Source organism: Siphateles boraxobius, unplaced genomic scaffold, assembly GCF_051911475.1.
Source record: "Siphateles boraxobius isolate OS27281-9 unplaced genomic scaffold, OSU_SipBor_1 31, whole genome shotgun sequence".
NCBI classification, from domain to species: Eukaryota; Metazoa; Chordata; class Actinopteri; order Cypriniformes; family Leuciscidae; genus Siphateles; species Siphateles boraxobius.
In genome coordinates this window covers 9971099-9994124 of record NW_027508931.1, presented here as the reverse complement: position 1 = coordinate 9994124, position 23026 = coordinate 9971099, and the positions used below count along the sequence as shown (strand labels likewise).

At 39.5% G+C, this 23026-nt stretch overlaps 1 protein-coding gene across 10 annotated transcripts in view; it reads right to left on the bottom strand.

Moving 5' to 3' along the window:
- Window positions 1-23026, bottom strand: part of frmd4a (FERM domain containing 4A) — a 183991-nt gene that overhangs the window by 67375 nt on the left and 93590 nt on the right. For 4 of the 10 annotated variants that reach the window (XM_077193664.1, XM_077193661.1, XM_077193662.1 and 1 more), the window contains exon 1: window positions 5019-5369. The exons of 3 other annotated variants lie outside the window; for them this stretch is intronic. In XM_077193664.1, coding sequence (XP_077049779.1) covers window positions 5019-5171 — 153 coding nt within the window. In that variant the 5' untranslated portion in view covers window positions 5172-5369. Of the gene's footprint in view, window positions 1-5018; window positions 5370-16625; window positions 17148-23026 lie in introns of those variants that run through there. 3 more of the 10 variants (XM_077193666.1, XM_077193669.1, XM_077193665.1) reach the window with 3 other exon arrangements.

Here is a 23026-nt window from a genome sequence, read left to right as displayed (position 1 = left end):
GGGACTCCCTCATCTCATTGTGTGTGCGTGACCTGGCCTTGTGGGTAATACACACTAATCACATGCATTTCACTGTAATCCCGCCAGATTACACACATGCAAACACACAGCAGGGAAATCCCATGATTAGAGAACTGCTGGACTGAGCCCAAATTAATCTGTCAGTTCACTTAATCAGTACTGCATGAGAGGAGGCTATTTCAATTAATTAATATTTATGCTCTATTATATGACTAATAAAATCTGAATATAAATGGAAAATTCTAAATGCGTTTGCGAATTAAACTCCCTCTCAATATGTTGCCTATATAGTATCTGACATTTTATGCTTATCTCCAAGGGATTCTGTTCAGTAGTATGGTGAATAATATTCACACAGGACATCTAAAAATAGTTTCTTACCCTTATGAAAAAAATTTTAATTACAAAATAGGTCTAATATAGCTATGAGCTTCAATGGGGTGCAATTAGAGACTTGCTTAAAAAAATTAAAACAACAACAACAACTCATGCCACCTATTTAGAATACATTATCAGCTGCATAGCAATGTCCTGAAAACAATTCAAAACACCATAGCAACTGCATAGCAACCATCCTGTCAACCAGCCAAAACACCTTATCAACTGCATAGCACCCCCCCTGGAAACCAATCAAAAATCTGTAGTAACTACATAGTAACCCCTTAGCAACCAATCAGAACAATTTAGCAACTGCATAACAATGCCCTGGCAACCACCTATAGCATTAGAGATACAAAAACATCTTAATATGTCTTAATCTATGCTCAAAAGAAACTAAGTTGGCAACCAAATTCAAGTTACCTCAAAATAAACTTTATTATTTTTATCCAAAACGAAATGATTCACATTCATTCAATGATCCACATTCATTTTATAACTCTAAACCCTTTTACAGTCTATTCTCTAAACCCTTGAGAGTTAAATTGAGCCTATTGTATTCCTCCTGAAGTATTTTAGACATTTTAACATTATACTTTTAGATGAAACATAATTGAGAACTGCTGTTTGACTTGCACGTTCATTTCATCACTTTTTTTCAGTTATAACCATTTTTAGCATCTGTCTCATCTATTTGCATTTTTGAATCAAAACAAACAGTTTAACGTTTCTTGCAGTTGCCCGCTCCCACACGTTCCCAAGCAGCATCTGCAGCCTAAATATCTGAAATTATAAGGCACTCAATCATATGATCAGCCCGTCAGCAGCAACAGCGCCACACACATAAATGCACTCTGATCAGCATGATATAAATGAAGCCAAAGAATGTGCAGAGATTAACAGACATTATGTTCTGGGAAAATACCATTGTGGATAAATACAGCTGTGGCGTATCAGTGTGTGTGTTGGGTTGCGTCAAAAGTGATGTTTAGAGAATTCCAGTTTGGAACGAGACAAGGCCGAACAGCTCCAGAAGGCTCTTAAATTTTCCATCTCTGATATCACAATGAGAAGGGAAGGATCCCAGAGCAGCGAGGCCCATTTACCTGCTCCACAGCTGGAAAACAAACTGATGGATTGTGGACCGAAGGGAGAAACAGACTGAGAAGAATGGATGTGTGTCAGCCAGACCTGAGCTCTCTACAGAGTTTGAAGTGGAAGAGTCCACTCATCCGCAGCTGGAGGGGTGGCACGTTGCCACCAAACAGGAGAAAATGGTATTTCCCTCAAATTCAGACCATGTCGGTTAAAAAGACGGAGGAAAACCGCAGGAAAGACTGCTAAACCTGATCACACTGACACACACACATTCAGACTCAATCTAAGAAAAAGGAAATTCCTCCCATGATTCTCAGCACAACATCCATTACAAAATGTAACCTAGAGGCATCTATTAGCTTTGTTATTAGTAACTAAAATGAGTTAACTGAAATAAAGAAATGAAATATGTTAGATAAAAAACTTAAAATTAGAAAACTGAAATAAGGTTAAAGGGATAGTTCACCCAAAAATGGAAAATCTGTCAGCATTTAATGCACCCTCAAATTGTTTCATCAATTGTTTGGTTTCCGACATTCTTCAAAAAAACTTCTTTGGTGTTTGCAGAAGAAAGAAACTCATACAGAGTAAATGAGATAGATTTTTGATTTTTGGGTGAACTATCCCCTTTAAGTCGAAATACAAAAATTACTAAAACAAAAACTGCAAATAAAAATAAATTAAATTAAATTAAAAATGACAAAAATGCGTAACAAAATGACTAAAACCTAAACTGAAATTAAAATAAAAACTGAAAAATATAAAAATAAAAGCTAATTCAAAAATTGAATGAATACTACAATAGTAAATAAATGATAGTAAAATAACACTGACTCCTAGTAGGCTACTATGGAAACACTGAATACCATGGTACTGAATGATTAGCATATTCATATAACATTGAATTTACATGGTACTTCCAATACTATGACAGTGATGGTATAAGATGGGAATATTGTGGAACTTCTTTTTTTAACCATGGAAGTGAAATTTATGTACCATGGCATTTGTATGGTAATGCAAGGAACTTCAAAAAATACATGAACAAAATACCAAGGTATACCATGTCCATAATTCCAATGGTTGAACCATGGCATTTTTTAAATCTCAAAGTAATATAAACATTCCAGCACTATGGTAAATATCAATGGTATTGACATCTGATACTATCACTTAACCATGTATTTTTTTGTTGTTGTAGTAAGCAACCAGCCATCTAGCAATGTGATAGCAACCACTTTTAACACCAGCATCACGGCGGCTAGTTTTGCACGATCAAATGTAAAAATAAACTCCTAGTTTGCTAGTGACGTTCTATTACATGTCCCTTTTATTAATATATATCTCCTGTAAATCAAACTATCTGGGTCATTAAAAGTGAGGACATTCACTCTGTCAGTTGTCTATAAATCAGAGCAGAATGTAAAAACAACTAAACCATTTACTATGTGCAGAGCACTAAACTAACCTCGGGAGTCTTCTGTCTTTCTCACATTCACTCGTTCTCTCACACACCCTCTGAGAGACACACAATTAGGAGCTTAAATGGAACAAGAGCAGCTCTATGGATGTCTATTACGACGCAGGAGAGAAAGGATAATGCCTTCACAGAGCCTGACGGACTGTGCTGGGGTTTAAAAAGAACAGAGAGAGAGAGAGAGAGAGAGAGAGAGAGAGAGAGAGAGAGAGAGAGAGAGAGAGAGAGAGAGAGAGAGAGAGAGAGAGAGAGAGAGAGAGAGAGAGAGAGAGAGAGAGAGAGAGAGAGAGAGAGAGAGAGAGAGAGAGAGAGAGAGAGAGAGAGAGAGAGAGAGAGAGAGAGAGAGCGAGTAGAATGAAAGGAAAAGGGGAGAGGAGGGTGAAGGGGTCTCCCAAGGAAATACCTGCTGGATCAAACACTGCTGCCTGCAAGCAAAGTGCATGGGTGTAGAGACATGGAAAGAATGCATTAGGAAGCCCCTCCTCGTCTCCTGAATATGCCACAATGTATGTTCATCATATTTACTAGCTATGCTAAAGCCATTATCGTCACAATGCGTGTGTGTGTGTGTGTGTGTGTGTGATTTTATAGACAATAACACCATGAATTACACTGCAGACACAGAAAACACCCTCTGGCCAAATTTAAAGGTCATTTTGGGTGGTCACTGTGAGATTACCTCATAGGTTATACAGGGGTGTTGTTTCTTTTTGTAATCTTGAGATTCAAGTGGTCATATGATCGATGAAGAGGGTTAGAAGTCACTTGGCTTTTCATCTGCATGTACAGCTCTTAGGGAAGAATGTGTACTTTTGAAGTATAGTTTACCTAAATATGAAGTATTTAAATATTAAATCAGAATGTATATATAGATGGATAGATAGATAGATAGAGGCTATGTTTCTGTAGGCTCTAGCAGTAGCCTGTAACACATCAACCCTGGAACAGACAAACACTTTTGCTATCATTTATTCAGGTATGTCACAGCGAGATGGAAAACTTTGAGATTTGTCTGCTTCAGTCTGGTCTGTCCTGTTCACAGTAGGAAGGTAGAAGAGAGACACAACCTGAATACTGATCTCTCTCGCTCACACACTCACATACAGATAGATAGAACCGTAGACTCCTGTGGAGAGCTGTTTTCATGACCGTGAGATAGTGGGTGACTCAAGCCCATAGAAACCATCATAGCAACACTAATGCGCTTTATGGCGCACACAATGTCCTGAGTAATGAATTTAAACAGGATGACAAAACCTCTAGAGTTTTACATTTTGTGAGCAAAATGTGAGTACCGTAGTGCATGTCCATGGAAAGCTCACCAGCATGATGCTGGGGTGCTGTGGATAGTTTACAGGGTGTTGCTATGTAGTTATTAAGAAGTTTTGGGTCAGATGAGCCCTTCCCCAAGTTTGTATGATATTCTGGTCTCTAGATATGGTTAATTCTCCCTTTCACCCATTTTATTGTCTGCAAGGTGAAATTCTCCATCAGATTTAAGGTATCATTCATGTCTGTACAAACAAACAGTGCGGGACGAGTTACACGAGAAAGTACTTGTAGTTAGGGGTTTATCAAATCACTATTCTCAGTATGAGCTAGAGTTCAAGTGATTAAATATTTTATATAAATAAATTAAATAAATTAAATTTTATAAAATAATAATACATTTTGTTTAGAATACCAATTGATATTTCTTTTATATATAAAAAACACATGCCATTTAAAAAATATTTATTTAAAAGTTGTCATTCATGTTTGTAATAGACAATTTACATGTGAAAAGTGTTAGATAGTAGATAGTAGATTTTATTTATATTGATTCATTAATATATATGTATTTGTATGTTTTAAAAATACACATACATTAATAAAAAAAATATATATATATATATATAGTTATACAAAATGTATTTATTTAAAAAAAGAAAAATAGTAAGGTGGTTATCATCTACGGATTTTTGCCATACTGAAAGTGACCAAGCACACACACACACACACACACACACACACACACACAGGCACACTAGCCTGCAGTTCATACCTGATAGACGGCACGGACTAGGATGTTAGGAGCTCTGAGATGCGTATGCCTAAATCTTCTGAGGGCGGCCGAGGTCACATCCCATAATGCACTGTGCCTCACACAGACACTCTCTCCCAGACTCATGAGCATCGCCTCCATGATGACAAACATACAGGTACACAGGTGTGTGGTCAAATAATCCCTTCTCAGCACAGGTGTGTGTGGGAGAACAGGTCCCCAGGTAATGTTGGTCTCCCTTTTGTGTTCTCCTCTTTCATTTTCTCATCTCTTCTTCCTTTAATCCTTAAAAATGCCCCATGGGAGACTGAGATTGTGACTTCTGTGTGACTCAAATCTCGTCTTGGAAATGAATTCGGTCTCACTGGTCTCTCTCTCTCTCCACTGCAGGACAAATTCCCAGAATAACAGCTCTTGGTTCGCCCAACACAAACATTCCCACATAGAGAGCACCATTGGTCCCTCTCTCTTTTTCTCTGTTGTTCTCTCTCCCTCTCCCCTACTTGTTTGTTTGTTTTAAAGCAACAGTCCCAGAGCAGGGCATGAGAGGTTTTAAGCTCGCACAATGCTCTGAGACGCCCATCTAGGGCAGAGTGAAGGATAGTTGTCCCTCCCCGCAGGACAGATCCTGCTCGGGTTCATCGACCCTGGGCCACTGAAGAGATACCCGATATGTGTGTCTCAGCTTTCCCAGTGTGGTAGAGTAGCAGACAGAACAACTCATGGGAGTTGAAAACTCGTTTTTCCATAAATGGTTAGGATGACGTCCAGATTCCAAAGATTTAGAGTGGGACATGTCATTTGTGCCAATGTTCTCAAGGCACCATGTGCCCTATCCACATCCAGTCACTAAACTACAGACTAACCAACAAACATTTACCTCCTAACCCCTCCCACAACACCAAAATAGTTCAAAAACTGTCCTGAACACTGTTTGACAGTGCTAGTTAGCAGAGCCGGCCAAGTAGAGCACTGAAGAGGGTCGTCTAAAATAACGAAAGAGGACGATGACGTAACACAAAGTAGAGCTGTATTTTTTGTGGAGCAGAAAGGTTCTTTAAGGTTCACAAGTTCGCCTGCCCATTCAGTCTTAATACTTAATGGTAAACCAACCTGGCTTGCTGTCCTCGAAGGAGGCTCGACCCGAGGCTCGGCTCAAGCTCTGAGCTAAACCCCCCTATAACAGTACTGCACAGAGGAAGAAGAAGAGAAATAGAGGAAATGGGAAGGACAAGGGATGCCAGAAGAATTGTCACTAGGATGACACAGTGACTGCTGTTTATATATGCTCGTATGATGATTATATATGCTATATGATGATTGACAGGACTGAACCTCTTGAACCTACATTTGGAACTACATTTCATTTGTCAATCAAAATTTGACTTTGCGAAACTGACAGTCCTAAAATGTTGCTTTAGTAGCCCAAAATGTATTCTAGAAAGCATATGCACTTGGCAATTGTGATTTTGAAATATTCTATTTCATCATTAAAATCCATTTTCACATTTATCTTTACTGAGGGGACTGGATAGTCCTGGTAAGGGTGCAGGATAGTCCAGGTGAGGGGGGCAGGATAGCCCATGTGAGGGGGTAGGATAGCCCGGGTGAAGGGTCAAGATAGTCCATGTTAGGGGGCAGGATAGTCCGAGTTAGGGGGCAGAATAGTCCATGTCCGTGGGCACCATAGTCCGAGTGAGGGGGCAGGATAGTCCGGGTGAGGGGGCAGGATAGTCCGGGGTGAGGGGGCAGGATAGACCAACTAAGTAGGCAGGATAGTCCGAGTGAGGGGGCAGGATAGTCCACGAGAGGGGGCAGGATAGTCCAAGAGAGGGGGCAGGATAGTCCGAGTGAGGGGGCAGGATAGTCCGGGTGAGGGGGCAGGATAGTCCGGGTGAGGGGGCAGGATAGTCCGGGTGAGGGGGCAGGATAGACCAACTAAGTAGGCAGGATAGTCCGAGTGAGGGGGCAGGATAGTCCAAGAGAGGGGGCAGGATAGTCCAAGAGAGGGGGCAGGATAGTCCGAGTGAGGGGGCAAGATAGTCCGAGTGAGGGGGCAAGATAGTCCAGGTAAGGGGACTTCTTTCTCTTGCTTTTCGAATAACTCTTGCACTCTGACTAAACACCGGATACAGGGATTTACATTGCCTCTTATTTGAACACAGCACATTTTTCTTTCTGTAATTGAACAGAAAACCTTAGTCAATAGCATAACAACAGCGTAAGCAAACCCTCTGATCTTGATTAAAATAACCTCCCGTCTTAAAAGAGATTCCTGGGATTTTCATATTGATGCCGGTGTGGATTAAACTTGCACACACTATCTATGCACACACTATCTTGCACACACTATCACATATCTATGATGAAAAAAACAATACCTGACTATATAAAATTTGGAATAACGTTTAAAATTAAAATTTAAACATGACTGTTTTGTGATCCCTTATAAAGTTTTACCATGGTACCCATAGTTTCAGCTAAAATACCACACAAAAATAATGTAACATAACTTGGTATTAGCCATTTTATGTAACCAAAAATATTAATATATATATACAATATAAATACAAATTAAATTAAATACATACATTGTTTGAAGATCCCATTTTAGCTTATGATTTCAACAATAATTGTGGCATTTTGAAAGAAAATATAGATACCATGGTGATACTCTGCAAGGATTTACAAGGCTACACAAAGACTAACATAAACATTTCTGTGGTGCAGGGAGAGAAATGCACTTGTTCAAAATAGTAAAATCATATGCGTACAGAGAGTGAAATGACACTGTGTGACACCAAACCTCATTCACTAACAGTCAGCTGGAGTCTAATGAATGAGCACAGAAGCACATGCACTTATATTTGTCTGCATGCTGTGGTGGTACTAAGGGGTAAATACAGGCCTATAGAACCAGGACAACAGGGTAAAGAATTGCAATAACTTATTCATGCTACTCTCCTGCCATGCATATTGAGTTTGCACAATAAACCTGATGGGAAGAGTGATAGTACTACTGTAAAGCATAAATGTGAGAGTATTCATGAAGATACATGAGAGAGAGAGAGAGAGAGAGAGAGAGAGAGAGAGAGAGAGAGAGAGAGAGAGAGAGAGAGAGAGAGAGAGAGAGAGAGAGAGAGAGAGAGAGAGAGAGAGAGAGAGAGAGAGAGAGAGAGAGAGAAACAGAATTCCTAAGAACCGTCTCAATAGCTTTGACTGAATGTTTAATGACCTGTTACAAAATGCAGATGTTTCTCCTTGAATTCTGTTCAATGTGAATAAAAAAAACAGATCCTTTGAGAAAACACATGAATTTTACTTTTAATTTGATGAAATTTATTGTGTTTGAAGGGTTTTGTGTAGAATTACATAACATCTATTTGCTTCTGGGAAATGCTGCCAAAAAACCATACCAAGATTAATGAAAATAACGAGTAGTGTTTGCCCAAACAAAAGTTACTGCATGTCACTAGGGTGTTGCTATGTGGTAACTAGGAGAAGGAGGAGCAGAAATTTGGACAAAAAAAAAAATTTGAGTGATGTTGTGAAAGTTGAGCATGTAAGTAATGTGTTTTTTCTTTGAAGGAAATAAGGACATAAAAAACAAGTTATCCAACAATAAAGCAGCATCCATGAAACATGCATAGTCCTTAGTTTCCTGCTGTGTTCAGAATTCATGTTCCTTAATTCGTGATTCTTTATGAGTCACCAGGTGCTTCTTCCTGAGGGGTGAGTGGTGAGACTGTCATTTAGATGTGTGAACGTGTGTGAGCGGCTATTGTGTGGAGGAAGAGGATCAAATATTTAAAAAGGAGGTAGTTCTCAATCTTCTCTCTCTCTCTGTGTGTGTGTGTGTGTGTGTGTGTGTGTGTGTGTGTGTGTGTGTGTGTGTGTGTGTGTGTGTGTGTGTGTGTGTGTGTGTGTGCATGACCAAGTTTGAGCATTGTGTAAAATCACTGAATACCACAGCATTTCCCTGGGTTTCAGAAGATAGACTGCACACACACACACACACACACACACAAAGAACCTCTGGCATCTTCAGTACCATGTGACAGAATTAAAAAAGAGAAATAGAGTTGTAAAAGGGAGAGAGAGAGGGGGGAGAGAGACTTGCTGTCTCAGTGCAACAAAGCTGTTTGAAGTTTATGTGCACTTGCATATATGTATGTGAGTGCACGTGCGCGCGGTGACCTACTTCATTTTGCATATAGGCTAATAAGTGTTTGCTCCTGAATCTTTCTGTGAGCATAAATATTTATGAGGATTATAATGTAATAGCGCAAACCCGCGAGAGAGCAGAGGAGGCGGCCGCACACACACACACACACACACACACACACACACACACACACTGAGCCGGTAGAATTAAGCCTGGTGTAACTCCAATCCAAGGCCACCAGCAGAAAGCACATGCATTTCCTCCCTAGATACCCAGGCGCATGAATAGTCTATTGAGAGAGAAAGATGAGTCAAAATGTATGTGTGGTTGTGTATAATGCTCTATGACAGGCCTGTTCCAGTGCATGTGAAATGATCCATTCTCTACTCTTATTTTTAGCACAAAGCTCGGTACTTGTTCATGTCTAAGGAACATTTGGGACATTTTGGGGGGTGATGCATCCTGTTTTGGGGGACGAATGTGACCCCAACTGACCCTGGGACCATGCACTGGTGTTTCTGGGAACAGAACATGAGATTTAATTGAAACCAGTCCAGTAGACGTCAAGTTCACATAGAGGTTGGAGTCATTTAAAAAAGCTTTATTTTCTCAGACATGCAAAGAGATTGTGTGTGTGTGTGTGTGTGTGTGTGTGTGTGTGTGTGTGTGTGTGTATGGCTGAGCTGCATTCCATTCTAACATATATTAGGTGATTGAAAGCAGTCAGAGCACAGCTGAAATGTTCTACTAATATGTGGAAGTGTGTGTGTGCGTGTGTGTGTGTGTGTGTGTGTGTGTGTGTGTGTGTGTGTGTGTGTGTGTGGCTGAGCTGCATTCCATTCTAACATAATTAGGTGATTCAATGCAGTTAGAACACACTTGAAATCTTCCACTGATATGATAAAGTTTGTGTGTGTGTAAGGAGGAATTAATTTCTATTCCTCAGACTGCTCTAGGGCAGCTGATATTGCAGCATTCGCATGCTGAAGTCTGTGAGGGGTATATGTGTGCATGGGCATGAGTGTGTGTGTGTGTGTGTGTGTGTTATGGGATGCTTTTTCCTCTGAAAATCAGTTTGAGCTTGAGGGGATGTCTAAATGGAGAGGAAGACAATAAAAAAGATAGCGGCAGCTTGGTGTGTGCGTGCCTATGTCTGGATTTCTTGGGGGCACAAGTGAAAAAGCTAGAACATGATGATGTGCCTGTTCTAAATGATCGATTTATCAACTATGTCATTAGTACAAAATATTTGGATGTTTACTTAGATAGAATCTTCAACTCTGCCAGAGGCCATAAATATGAAGACAATGATGCTTTAATGTTGGTAACTACTGAGAAAAAAACCAACTTGTGTAAAGTCAGAATTTAATATAAATAGCATCACATCTTTGCTTGCATATTGTGACCGGCATAAAAAAACTGAAGGGCGAAGACTTGGTTTTATCCATCGGTTGTTGATTGGATTGATGGCATTTTGATAAAAAATAAAAAAAACTCACATTTTTAAGAAATTAAACATATGCATGGATTAATATTTAACAATAAGATCAGGTGAATTTCGATTTTGACAACTTTCAACTATAAGCTGGTTTACTGGGTTTCTCAATCTGGCCAAGCTAGTCTTCAGCTGAAAATCCCCTAAAATCTTTCTAAAATTCAGTCAAAATACAGCCTGGACAGGCTAGGAGACTAGCTAACAATGATCTTAGGCTGGTACAAAATTATTATTATTATTCTTTCAGCAGGAAACAAAACTGACAGAGTGATAGTTTCTTCAAATTTGCCATTAAACTTTAACTTGATCAGCAAGATTTTCTTCAAAGAGTTGACCAGAGGCAGTTAAAGGTAATTTCATGAAACATTTAGAAAAATAAACAACACAAAACATGAAATGTATGGCAATAGCTTGCCTTGTAGCATTTGTGTTTGAGAACTTGTACAGAATCTTAAATCAATAAAGACAATACAACACACACTTCAACACATTCTTGACTTCAGACATGGCACAAGTGCATTAGCAACAGTAAATGTGTTACTTTGAGCATTTTAAAGAACAGCTGACATTACGCAAGCTCAAGCCCATACTTGCATATTAATCCACATTTTCTCTGCATCATGCCTGACCTGCTTCCTAATGGGAGGCAACAGAACGGTTACATTTAACAAGGCTCAATTAGCACTTTGCTTTAGCCGAGCAGCCGAGAGTTAGAGCACTGCCCAGAGACAAACTCTATGGAGCACACAAAACAAGACCCAATTAAAGACACACACACACACACACACGCACACGCACGCACACGTGATTCCACCCAATGCAACAAAGGGTCTCCAAGGAGAACCCCGGCAGCCCACAAAACATGAACAGTTTTCCACAGCCAAACTGCTACTGTTGTTTCGCTAAGCACTGGATTGGAAATCTGCCATCGAAAGCTGCCACTGGTCACACCATATCACAGCAGAAGAACATGCTGAGATAAATTTGTAACTCGACCTCAAAAAAAAAAAAAAGGAAATGAGGAGGAGGAGAGGAAGGAAGTGGGAAGCTGAAAGGATAGGAAATATAACAGTGGAGCATGAAAAGGTAAATGAATGATATAATTATGTGGGTAAAAGAGTAGGGCAGTTGAAGGAGGCGTGAAGAGAGATGAGTGGAGGGAAAAAGGGAAAAGAGGCAAGAGAGAGAAAGATAGGGCTTCTTTCATTGTCATAGGCTAATGAAGCAGAGCATATTTTTCTGTCACAAATGTCCAACAAGCGTAAAGACTTTACTCCTATGGAAAGCACTGCAGCTAAATGATTATATTAACCTTCTGTGAAGAAACATCACACATTCACAAACACACACATGTATTCAATTCAAATTACGCTATTAAGTTAATAGGAGTCTAATCATCGAGTTTTGAAGGGTGAACCTCACCTAGAACATGTACAGGTGATATTTTACCCTGAAACCATAAGAAATAAGTAATATCTGGCTTAAATAAAATGAGGACTGTTAACAGACCATTACAGTTTTTGCATTGTGACATTATTTTCATGACACTTATATTAATTTCCCCTTCAATACGTATTAATGTAATGCAAAAATATATTTTATTATATATTATAATTGATAATTTTAATATTTACTTTTATCTGTAGTAATGAGAATTTGGGAAAAAATGTGCATCATGAAAATAATTGTAAAATAATATTAATATCATAGCTTTTTTTCTCGGTTCGATTTTGGGGTAAACGTGGACATGTTTTTGTGAGATTCAAAACAACTTGTTCTCTCTGACTAAGTCTGTCTCACTCTGTGATTATCCTGTGGTGTATGTCTGCTGTCTGTGGGAGCTGTGAGTCGAAATCACTCAAACAGATGAAAATGAGAGATGGCAGAGCACAAAAACAAAAGAAAAGGGGAAGGGAAAAAAACAATGAGGGGAAGGAGGGGAGTTTGAGAAGCCCGGTAATCAGAGAAGGAGAATGAAGCCCTTGTTCCTTTGATTAAATCGCTTTGTCTGCTAATACCAATGGTTATGCCTTATCAACCGCTGCCGTCCCCCCAAAAAACCTTGTCTGCCATCCTCACAGGAAATCCCTAAATTACAACCGTGTTTCAAAAGAGCCAATCACACAACCCAGTGAGACAGACACACAACACACCACAGCCCTTTATTAAGACCAGCGCTTCCTCTTAAAGGCACTGAACAGCCCGAAGACACGTTCTAATGAAAACACAAGGCAAAGACTTCTATCGTGTTTCATTAGTCTAAAAGTGAACAGATTTTGGATGACTGGCAGCTTCATATAATTCAACTCATCAGTCGGGACGGATTTTGGTTGAATGAACCATATGCTTCTTCGGTGGTCCTCTGATTGACAGCTCATAATTGATGGTTAAACAGGATGGTAGACATCTGCACCCTGGTTATGACCCATATGGACATACGATGGATTAAACATGCCTTCTTGCAACAGACAGCTGGAGAACTGGGAGAGAAAGTGGGAGAGTGGGCAATAAATTGAGAGATGGAATTCTGCAGATGGATATATATATATATACAGTGGGGGAAATAATTATTTGATCCCCTACTGATTTTGTAAGTTCGCCCACTTATAAAGATATGAAGGGTCTATCATTTTTATGGTAGGTTTATTTTAACGGATAGAAAATCCAAAAAAAACACACATTATATTAAGGTTATAAATTTATTTTGCATTTCAGTTAGTGAAATACGTTTTTGATCCCCAAGCAAACTATGCCTTAGTACTTGGTGGAGAAACCTTTACTGGCAAGCACAGAGGTAAGACGTTTCTTGTAGATAGTCACTAGGTTTGCACACATCTCAGGAGGGATTTTGGTCCGCTCCTCTTTACAGATACTGTCAAAAACCTTGAGGTTTCTTGGCTGTCACTTGGCAACTCAAAGTTTCAGCTCCCTCCACCGATTTTCTATAGGATCAAGGTCTGGAGACTGGCTAGGCCACTCCAAGACCTTAATGTGCTTCTTCTTGAGCCACTCCTTTGTTGCCTTGGCGGTATGTTTTGAATCATTTTCATGCTGGAAGACCCATCTTCAGTGTTGTGGCTGAAATAAGGAGGTTCTCGCACAAGATTTGACGGTACATGGCCCCGTTCATCGGCCCCTCAATACAGTGAAGTCGTCCTGTACACTTACCAGAGAAACAGCCCCAAAGCATAATGTTTCCACATCCATGCTTGACTGCCAGGATGGTGTTCTTGGGGACGCCGAGTTGATGCCAAAGAGCTACATTTTGGTCCCATCTGACCACAGCACTTTCTCCCAAGCCTTCTCTGAATCATTAGATGTTCATTGGCAAAACTTCAGACAGGCCTGTACCTTCTTGAGCAGGGGGACCTCGCGGGTGCTGCAGGAATGGTTTGCTTGGTGACTGTGGTCCCAACTGCCTTGAGAACATTAGCTCCTCCCGTGTAGTTCTGGGCTGATCCCTCACCTTTCTCATGATCATCCTTAAACCATGAGGCCAGATCTTGCATGGAGCTACAGACCGAAGGCGATTGATTTTTCATTTTGTATTTCTTCTATTTCTGAATAATCACACCAATAAAAGTCTCCTTCTCACCAAGCTTCTTGTTGATGGTCTTGTAGCCCATTCCAGCCTTGTGCAGGTCTACAATCTGGTCCCTGACGTTTGACAGCTCTTTGGTCTTGCCCATGGTGGTGGAGAGGTTGGAATGGAAGATACAGATTCTGTGTCCACTGACAATAGGACATTAGGAGTACTTTCTTAAAGTGACAGGACAAATCTGTGTTTCACATGGACACATAACCAATCTGTGCTAGGCAGAATTCTTGCTGGTTAGTAGGGGATCAAATTCTTATTTCACTCGATCAAATGCTAATCAATTTACAACCTTTATATAATTAGTTTTTTCGTGATTTTTATGGTTGATATTCTGTCTATATCTATTAAAATAAACCTACCATAAAAATGATAGACCCTTCATTACAAGTGGGCAAACTTACAAAATCAGCAGGGGATCAAATTATATATATATATATATATATATATATATAAATATATATATATATATATATATATATAAATAATATATGTCCCATGTGTATCTGACATCAGTCAGCAGGACTTCAGATTAAGATGCCAATCTCTTTTATTAACTTATCCCAGCAGGTAAAGTAGCATCTCAGATGGTAGTGTGTTCCTCTCCAGCTGGTCCGGGCCAAAACTAAGAAGCTTTAGTCTCAACTACTGTGTCCATTCTGGCACGTGCTTGCACACGCATTCAATGGAGAGCAGCCTTTAAAAACGGCTATCAAGAGAATCTCACATTAGTCACGGTACAGTTTTGTGGAGAGCACTAATGGCATTCGTGTTAGATTAGTTAAGTGGATGGATTCTGCAGCCCGCCGGCTCAGCATTGCTGACGGTGGAAACAAGAGTTTTGTAAAGCTGCTTTCACTGTAATGAAGAATCACAGTGAATCTGAGTTACACACACACAGATTCACATTCTATCTCACAGCGCTGGATATTATAGAGAGTGTAAAGTATTTAGAGTCAGTTTTTGCATGTGAGTTTGCATGCAAGAGAGAGAGAGAGAGAGAGAGAGAGAGAGAGAGAGAGAGAGAGAGAGAGAGAGAGAGAGAGAGAGAGAGAGAGAGAGAGAGAGAGAGAGAGAGAGAGAGAGAGAGAGAGAGAGAGAGAGAGAGAGAGAGAGAGAGAGAGAGAGAGAGAGAGAGAGAGAGACTGCGTAATACGGCATTGTAAAATATTAAACATTTCTTGCAATTTTAGAGCAGGACTTGAATCAAATTAGCACACAACACAATATGTAAAAGCCATGAATGTAGGCTACTTCAGAAAGAGATGTACATGTTCTTTTTATGTCATGTGAAGATAGTTTAATAGTAGTGGTCATTTTTTGATGGCTGATGGGGACCAATGTATGTATGTGTGTGTATATATATATATATACACATCATACAAATTCAATGGTATTTAATTGCACATACAAAGATACAGTGCATATATAAATAAATATTCTAACTATATCGATTTGATTGAATGAATATAATATTTAAATTATTAATCATAAATATGATTAAATAATATCAACAATTTATTATTAATTATCCATGTTAATATTTTCATAATTAGACACATACAGTATATGTCTGTCAATCTGTTATATTAAATTATTATTAAATAATATCAATACTATTTAGAACTATAATGACTTTATTATATATCGGGCACTTGATCTGCCTGACATGGTAGGCTTGATATCATCATGCTAATTTACATTTGTGATAGAGTATGGATCTCTATGAATATTTAATTATTAGTTATTTTGATGGCCCAAAATGTCCACCCACACACACAAATATAAATAGAGATGTAGGCTACACACCCACACACAGAAAGAAAGCAAAACTATGTGTGCACAGTCACATACTGTACGCACATCTGTACGAACAGAACTTTTACCATGCAGCTGTTCTAGTAAATGACAGTGACGTGAAGTGTAGTGTATGAGTGTTTTTTTCTGCTAACATGATTCACATAACAGGGCAGGCTGCTGCATGTTTTGGGATAAACATGGTGATTTCTAGTGGATACCTTTTATCTTCAGTGAACAGACACTATTACGCAACACTTTTCACTGTCATTCAAACTGTAGACCTTAGGAAGCCATAGCGATGATAGTGACCCTCATGAGAGCCAACTGAAGCATTAAACCAACACAAATCACATAGAATTACACAGAGGTTTCGTGCAAAGGATTCATGGAGGTGCATGTCCACTAAGTCAAGACATAAACAGTTAATCATCTCCATTTTCTCCCCAGCTGCACAAACTAACACACAAGTGACAGTCCTTGATAACCTTGAAACAGCAGCATTCAGAAACACACAAGTGCAAGTGCACACACAAGGATCATCTCACGTCTTACCCTCTCCTCGCTATTTCGCCTCAGCGTCCCCACCGGCAGCTTGAGCAGGAGCCTGCGGGTCCTACCGGGCGTTACAGCCGCCTGGACCACCATGGTGTGTGTGTGCGCGTCTGGTCCGCGAGCGTTCAGCGTCTGCTGTCCCGCCACAGACAGACGGGTTGTTCCTCTCTCTCGGTCCGTCTCCACGGCTCCCTCCCTCCAATTTTCAAGCCTGTTTTTCCTTTCTCCCCTTTTTAAATGTGCCCGTGCCTTCTTTGTTGTTGTTTCTTGAACTCTTTCTGTTCGTTTTGCCTGTGTCTTTCAGCGGTGGGTGTCCTCAGTATGGTCTTCAGTCCATACTGTGGCAGCTTTCATACTGCTTTCTTACGAGAAGCGTGTGTGAGTGAGAGAGAGAGCAGAAGGGAGGGAGGTTGTTGTCTCTCTCTCTCTCTCTCTCTCTCTCTCTCTCTCTCTCTCTCTCTGGATAGCCGTGGAATGGCGTGTGTTCTAGATACGTCAGCTTCGCTTCCTCCAGTCAAACTCAATCCAGGTCACTGGATTAATATGAGTATTATCACATACACACACAGTAGCTCACGTGACACTATACAAGAATGTGTGTTTATATAGCAAAGTTCATGTTGTGTATATGTCAATGTTTATGACGAGGGAAAAAGTGTGTGTGAGAGTGTTGTTAAATATCCATTCTCCAGCTCAAACAGAATATCTAATGTTTTGCCATCTGCTGTTCAGATTAGCTGTAAATCCCATGGCTGCTTTCACCAGACAGACAGACAGACAGACACACACACACACACACACACACACACACACACACACACACACACACACACACACACACACACACACACACACACACACACACACACACACACACACACACACACACACACACACACACACACACACACACACACACACACACACACACACACACACACACACACACACACACACACACACACACATATATATAAAGGGAAAATACCCTCAAGCTGCCAACAAGATTACACACTAGGGATCGCTGCATTTGTGTAGGACATTATCGCCTGTATGTCCTAACAGGGACCACGTCTTGTTAAAACCAGCCCTAAACGCCTGTCCGTCCTTCTCTGCTCTTCAAAACTAAATGAAGCAAGCAGACACTTAGTATTACAGTTTTTTACAATCGCTATAACAACGCACCAACACACCTACAACACACAATTGGCAAAACAGTTAATTTCAAGCTCAAAATCACACGTTGTAAACTAAACTCCAACAATAATTTTCAAAATACAATAATACACTAGCAACAATACACTGTCTACCAAAACACTGCAAACATGTCTCAAAATCAAATCATTTTACAAAACACTAACATATATTCTCGTCCAACTGGAAGATTTAGTCGGTCATAGCACAATCATAAAAACACAAACATCAGATGGAATTACAGAAACTGCATTATTTTATATGTGTCAGGTCTGCCCTTATACAACAGACTGTATATTGTATTGATCATAGATTGTGTTTTGCACTGCAGTTTCTTTTGAAGCCTCTCTACATTTTTGTTTTGTTGGGTTTAGGTCTTTTGTTGCAGAAATTCAATAAAAAAAAGACTCATCTCAGAGTGCTTTATAGAATGGTTACTGTAATGAAAAAACGAAGACAGAGACAGAATTGCTGCAATAAAGAAAAAAAAAAGATTTTTTTTTTATATATTTGCATAATTCAATCAGCTGTTTCTCAGTAACAATAGAATAAAATACAGGGGATATATTTCAATTCACAATATAAACAGCTGTTTACCTTGACTTTAGCCTGTAAGGTTAGGTTTAGAACATGGTGTTATCTGTTCTGACATACAGTGTTAAAGCATTGGTAAATTGCCAGTAAAAATACTTTGTTTTGGTCTTGTTTGAGCTTGTGTGTAAAATAAGTTCAAGCATTTTAAATGTGTGTTAATTGTATGCATTTTATGTTAAAGTAACAAGAAATGTGTTAATAGTATAACTTACACAGACGGATGTAGTGCTAACTGTGTTAAGTGTTCAGGAAATTTGTTAAAAGTATTGAAAAAATTGTCATAGCGATTGTAAAACAAATGTAAGTAGGTTTTTTAGGGAGATGTCTGTCTGGAAAACACACTGAAAAGATTTGACGTATCGTCATATTTACAATAGAGTTTAAGAACAATCCTGTAATGCTCAAGAAACAATCGTTATCAATCTTGGCTTGAAACCTCTAGTGAGTTGCGTTCCTCCTTGCCGATTTATGGTTTTAAAGGGATAATTGAACCAAAAATGCTTCATGTAGTTCCAGACCTGTATGGTTTACTTATAAATGTATTTGAACAATATTTCTTCTGCTTTTGTAAAACCACTGAGCCCTGAGATGATTCTAAGGGCCCTGGTCAGAGAGGGGATCCGTTCTGCACTATTGGGGGACCGCTCACCCCCTCCCTCTCTCTTTAATTATTCAGAGAGAGAGAGAGAGAGCGAGAGAAGAGCTTTCCTTCTAATTCCCGCTCAGCATCATTCATTCAGTAGCTGCTCTAGATTAGGAATATTAAAAACCGTTTCTATTTTTACCGTACTGCTAAGTCACCGAGAGTTTGGACGGCTCTTTGCACACTTGCTTTATATTATGGATATAGAGGAACAGTTCTTTATAGCTTAATTATGCATTTGTGGTAAACCAAGATGGGGAACAGGGGAACTGATCAAATTTGTCACAACGTGTGAGCTGGTTCCCTCCCTACTCACACACTATAAACCAAGCTATTACTTCCAGTGTAACCGTGACATTCTTAATACAACCCGAGAGTGGATAAAACGCCCGGGGGTACGGGTTCTAACTCACAAACATACCGTATACAGTATATAAACCTGCCTGAGCATTTTCTCCAATACAGCTGGCCATTTTAGCAAATAGCTGAACATGTCACCATTCAAAACACGGTAAATGAACCTGTCACAGTCTTACTGTTTGGCTAAGTCAATTTATCCAATATAATAACACAAATAAAATCTCTAAACACCCTCAATAACACAAAAGAGAGTGTACGGCAGGGGATGGGGGAGGCTGCTTGAATCTTGCTGAGATGTTCTAATGGAGTTCTGGAGCTCTGCCTCTGTTCTGGGACTGCAGGGGATCTTCCAGACCCTGTTTACACAGCACCCTGTAATCTTAGCCCATGGCACTGTGTGTGTGTGTGTGTGTGTGTGTGTGTGTGTGTGTGTGTGTGTGTGTGTGTGTGTGTGTGTGTGTGTGTGTGTGTGTGTGTGTCTCAGATGGCGTCCATTGCAGCCTATGTGGCTGTTATCCAGAGCCAGTTTTCATAAATTTCCATAATTATAGCAAAACCCACCACACACACACACACAAACAGAAAAAAAAACATATATCCACACCAACGCTCTTCTCAGAGCTTTGAACCTGGTATAAGACCTACTTTGGTGCGAACAGAAGCCAATTGGATGGAGAAGGAGAAGGAAAGGGTTTTGAAATACTTACCGTGGGAAAGGGTGAGGCTGAGATGAGAACGCAGAGTGAAACAAAGAAAGAGGGAAAACACAAGCGCCGACAGCAAGGGTTTGTTCGGAATAATTCACTTTAGTGAAGCAAATTGATAACGCTCCTGGGGTTATTGAGTCTATAAATTATCAACAGTCACTTTAATTTTCCTCATTAAAATAAAGCACATATCTGTTATAGAGTGCTGCAGATGGTTTTTAGAAATACTGATTTGTTTCGGGAGAGAATATTCAAAGGATATTCAAATATTCACTATAGAAAACATAGACTTAAATGAGCCGTATTCTATGATTTTATAGCATTTTAGTGTTGTTTTTTTTCTCTACTTAAGTCTCTACTTAAGAGTAAAAAATAAAAAATGTAATTGTGACAAAGTTTAAAATAAGAAAAAAGTCTTTTGAGAGAGTTTGAGATATAAGGCAGTTAAAAGTATAAAGTCATAGTATAAGATACAAAGTTACAATTAAAGAAAATAAAGTTGCGTTTATGAGATATAATACAGAGTTTCCGCTATTAAAAAAATGGTGCCGGTCAAAGTGACCGGCAGAGGTTTCGTTTTACGGACATTTTGATGATATGCCGGTCAAATATCGCCTCTTAATTAGTCAAGTTGAGGAAAACTGGAGGGAGTCTATTTAACTTAAAAAATTACATAATCAGACCGTATAGAATGCAACATGTTGTTATTATTAGCTTAACTTTCAAATAGACGGAAAAAATCATGAACGTGTGATTGGCGTCAATCAACGCCAATTGTTTTTTACTATGGTTTCACACACATTCACTTTTTGAAACATTGAGGCACGGTGTACCTAATAAATAAAACATCTCCAGTTAACTAGCAGATTATTAATTTAGTTCGCTATTAAATAAGAGATCTAGCGCTAAAATCTGTTGTTTTTGAAATCAAGCTGAGCGCTCGTGTCCGCTGCTATCAGTTGCATGGACGACGCGCTGCGCGAGTTGCGCAATCTTCACTCGGAAGCGCGTTTCAATCTATCGCCGTTGAGGAGACTCTCTATTCATTCCGGTGAAATCACAAAATAAAATGCACACAAACGTGTCCCTGCTTGATATAGACTGTAACCATGCACTGATGAACATATGCTATTTAGTTTTGATGAGAGAAAAGAAAACTGTAGGTAGAAGTGCGCGGATTAGCCACTCATCTAGGCTATAATGAGATGTTCCTGATTCACCATCGTCTGGCCTCTGAAAAAAGCTTTTAAGGCTAGTCTGCCTGGGCCTGGCCATATTTGAAACGTCTTTCAATCGTTCGTTGTCTAGGTCTATATTACAGCCGTTTTAGGGGTGCGCTTTATTTGAAATGCAGCATGCAATGTGGTTTCATAACTTTCAAACGGTAGAGCCTGTTCCTTTATATTTATAACTTAGCCAAAGTTCTGTGTATTTTTGCTTTATACATTTTAGGCTTATTCTCAAATTCAGATTGTGTTAGGGGGGCGGGATCATTTGGCAATTTTAATCGGACAATTTGACCGGAGAGATTTAATTTTGTCGGACATTTCATTTTTTTCCCGGCCAATGTCCGGTAATTACCGGACAACGGAAACCCTGATATAATAGTTGCAATTATGGAAAATATACTTGCAATTGTGCAATAAAAATGTATATTATAAGACATAAAGTGAAAAATTAAGTCGCAATTGTAAGATAGGTCATTGATTAAAATATAAAGTCAATTATGGCAAATAAAGTAGCATTCGTGAGGTAAATAGTTAGATAGATAAATATATATAAATTGTTACAATTATGGGAAATAACTGCATTTGTGAGATAAAATGTCATTGTAAGCGTAGTTTCTGCAGCTTGGAGAATCTTGTATTCCTTGATATGGCCCCTTTAAATATATCAAAGTGATAGAAACATCATTGCGAGACAATACATGGGATGATGGGAGTCACCCCCTTCACCAGTACATGCACTGAAAGACGTCTTACATAACGCATGACGAAGGCACACAGGTATCTACGAAAGACCTATTCAAATACCACATAAACCACAACAGCGAGAGGGACCGAATGTTTTGTCCCTGGTTGAAAGTTTGAATACTGGGTGCCATTGCTTTGTGAGCTGGAAACATGAAAGACAGAACCTGCAGTTTTTTCAGGCTGAAACATTGGGACAATGCTGTGTGAGGTGCATTTACAATAGAAGTCACTGAATACATCACAACACTGCAGCGCTGCCAAATGCACGAGCCAAAGCCAAACAAACATACACAATGGGGTTTATCGCTCATTCTTTATAGTGGCCGGTTTCACCCTGTCCTCTAGTTGGACGTTGTTACTGTTGGGAGACTCACATACACACTGTGCAGTTGTGTGTGTGATGGAGGGCCAATAAAATGGAGTCGTGGCCAGCTATGCCCTTTACACAACCCCATTGTTCCCATGGTGACAAGCGACAAACTACTGGCCATGCCCTCTGCCATTTTGAAAAAATCAAACACAAAAAAATACTTTTATTCAGCAAGGACATTGCAACGCTGTGGCTGTAATGAGCACACAAAGACGAAGGAGATCAACAAAACTACTTTAATAAATCCAAAAAGGTAACAAAGAACACGCAGGAGATCACAGGAATAAGCGTAGCAAAAACGAGACCGAACACTGAACAAAGGGAACCAGGGGCTTAAATACAAAGGGAGACTAATCAAAGGAACTGGGAACAGGTGAGTAACTAATTAGAAACATGACAACCGATGAGTAAACTATGGAAACTAACAAGGAACTAGAACACTGGCAAATGGTAACAGGGGAAACCAAACTAAAACAATCAAACTAAACAGAACTAAACATTACCCTAACAGATGCAAGCAAGGAAAGGAAAAACATTTGTAACGTTACAAAATGCTAATC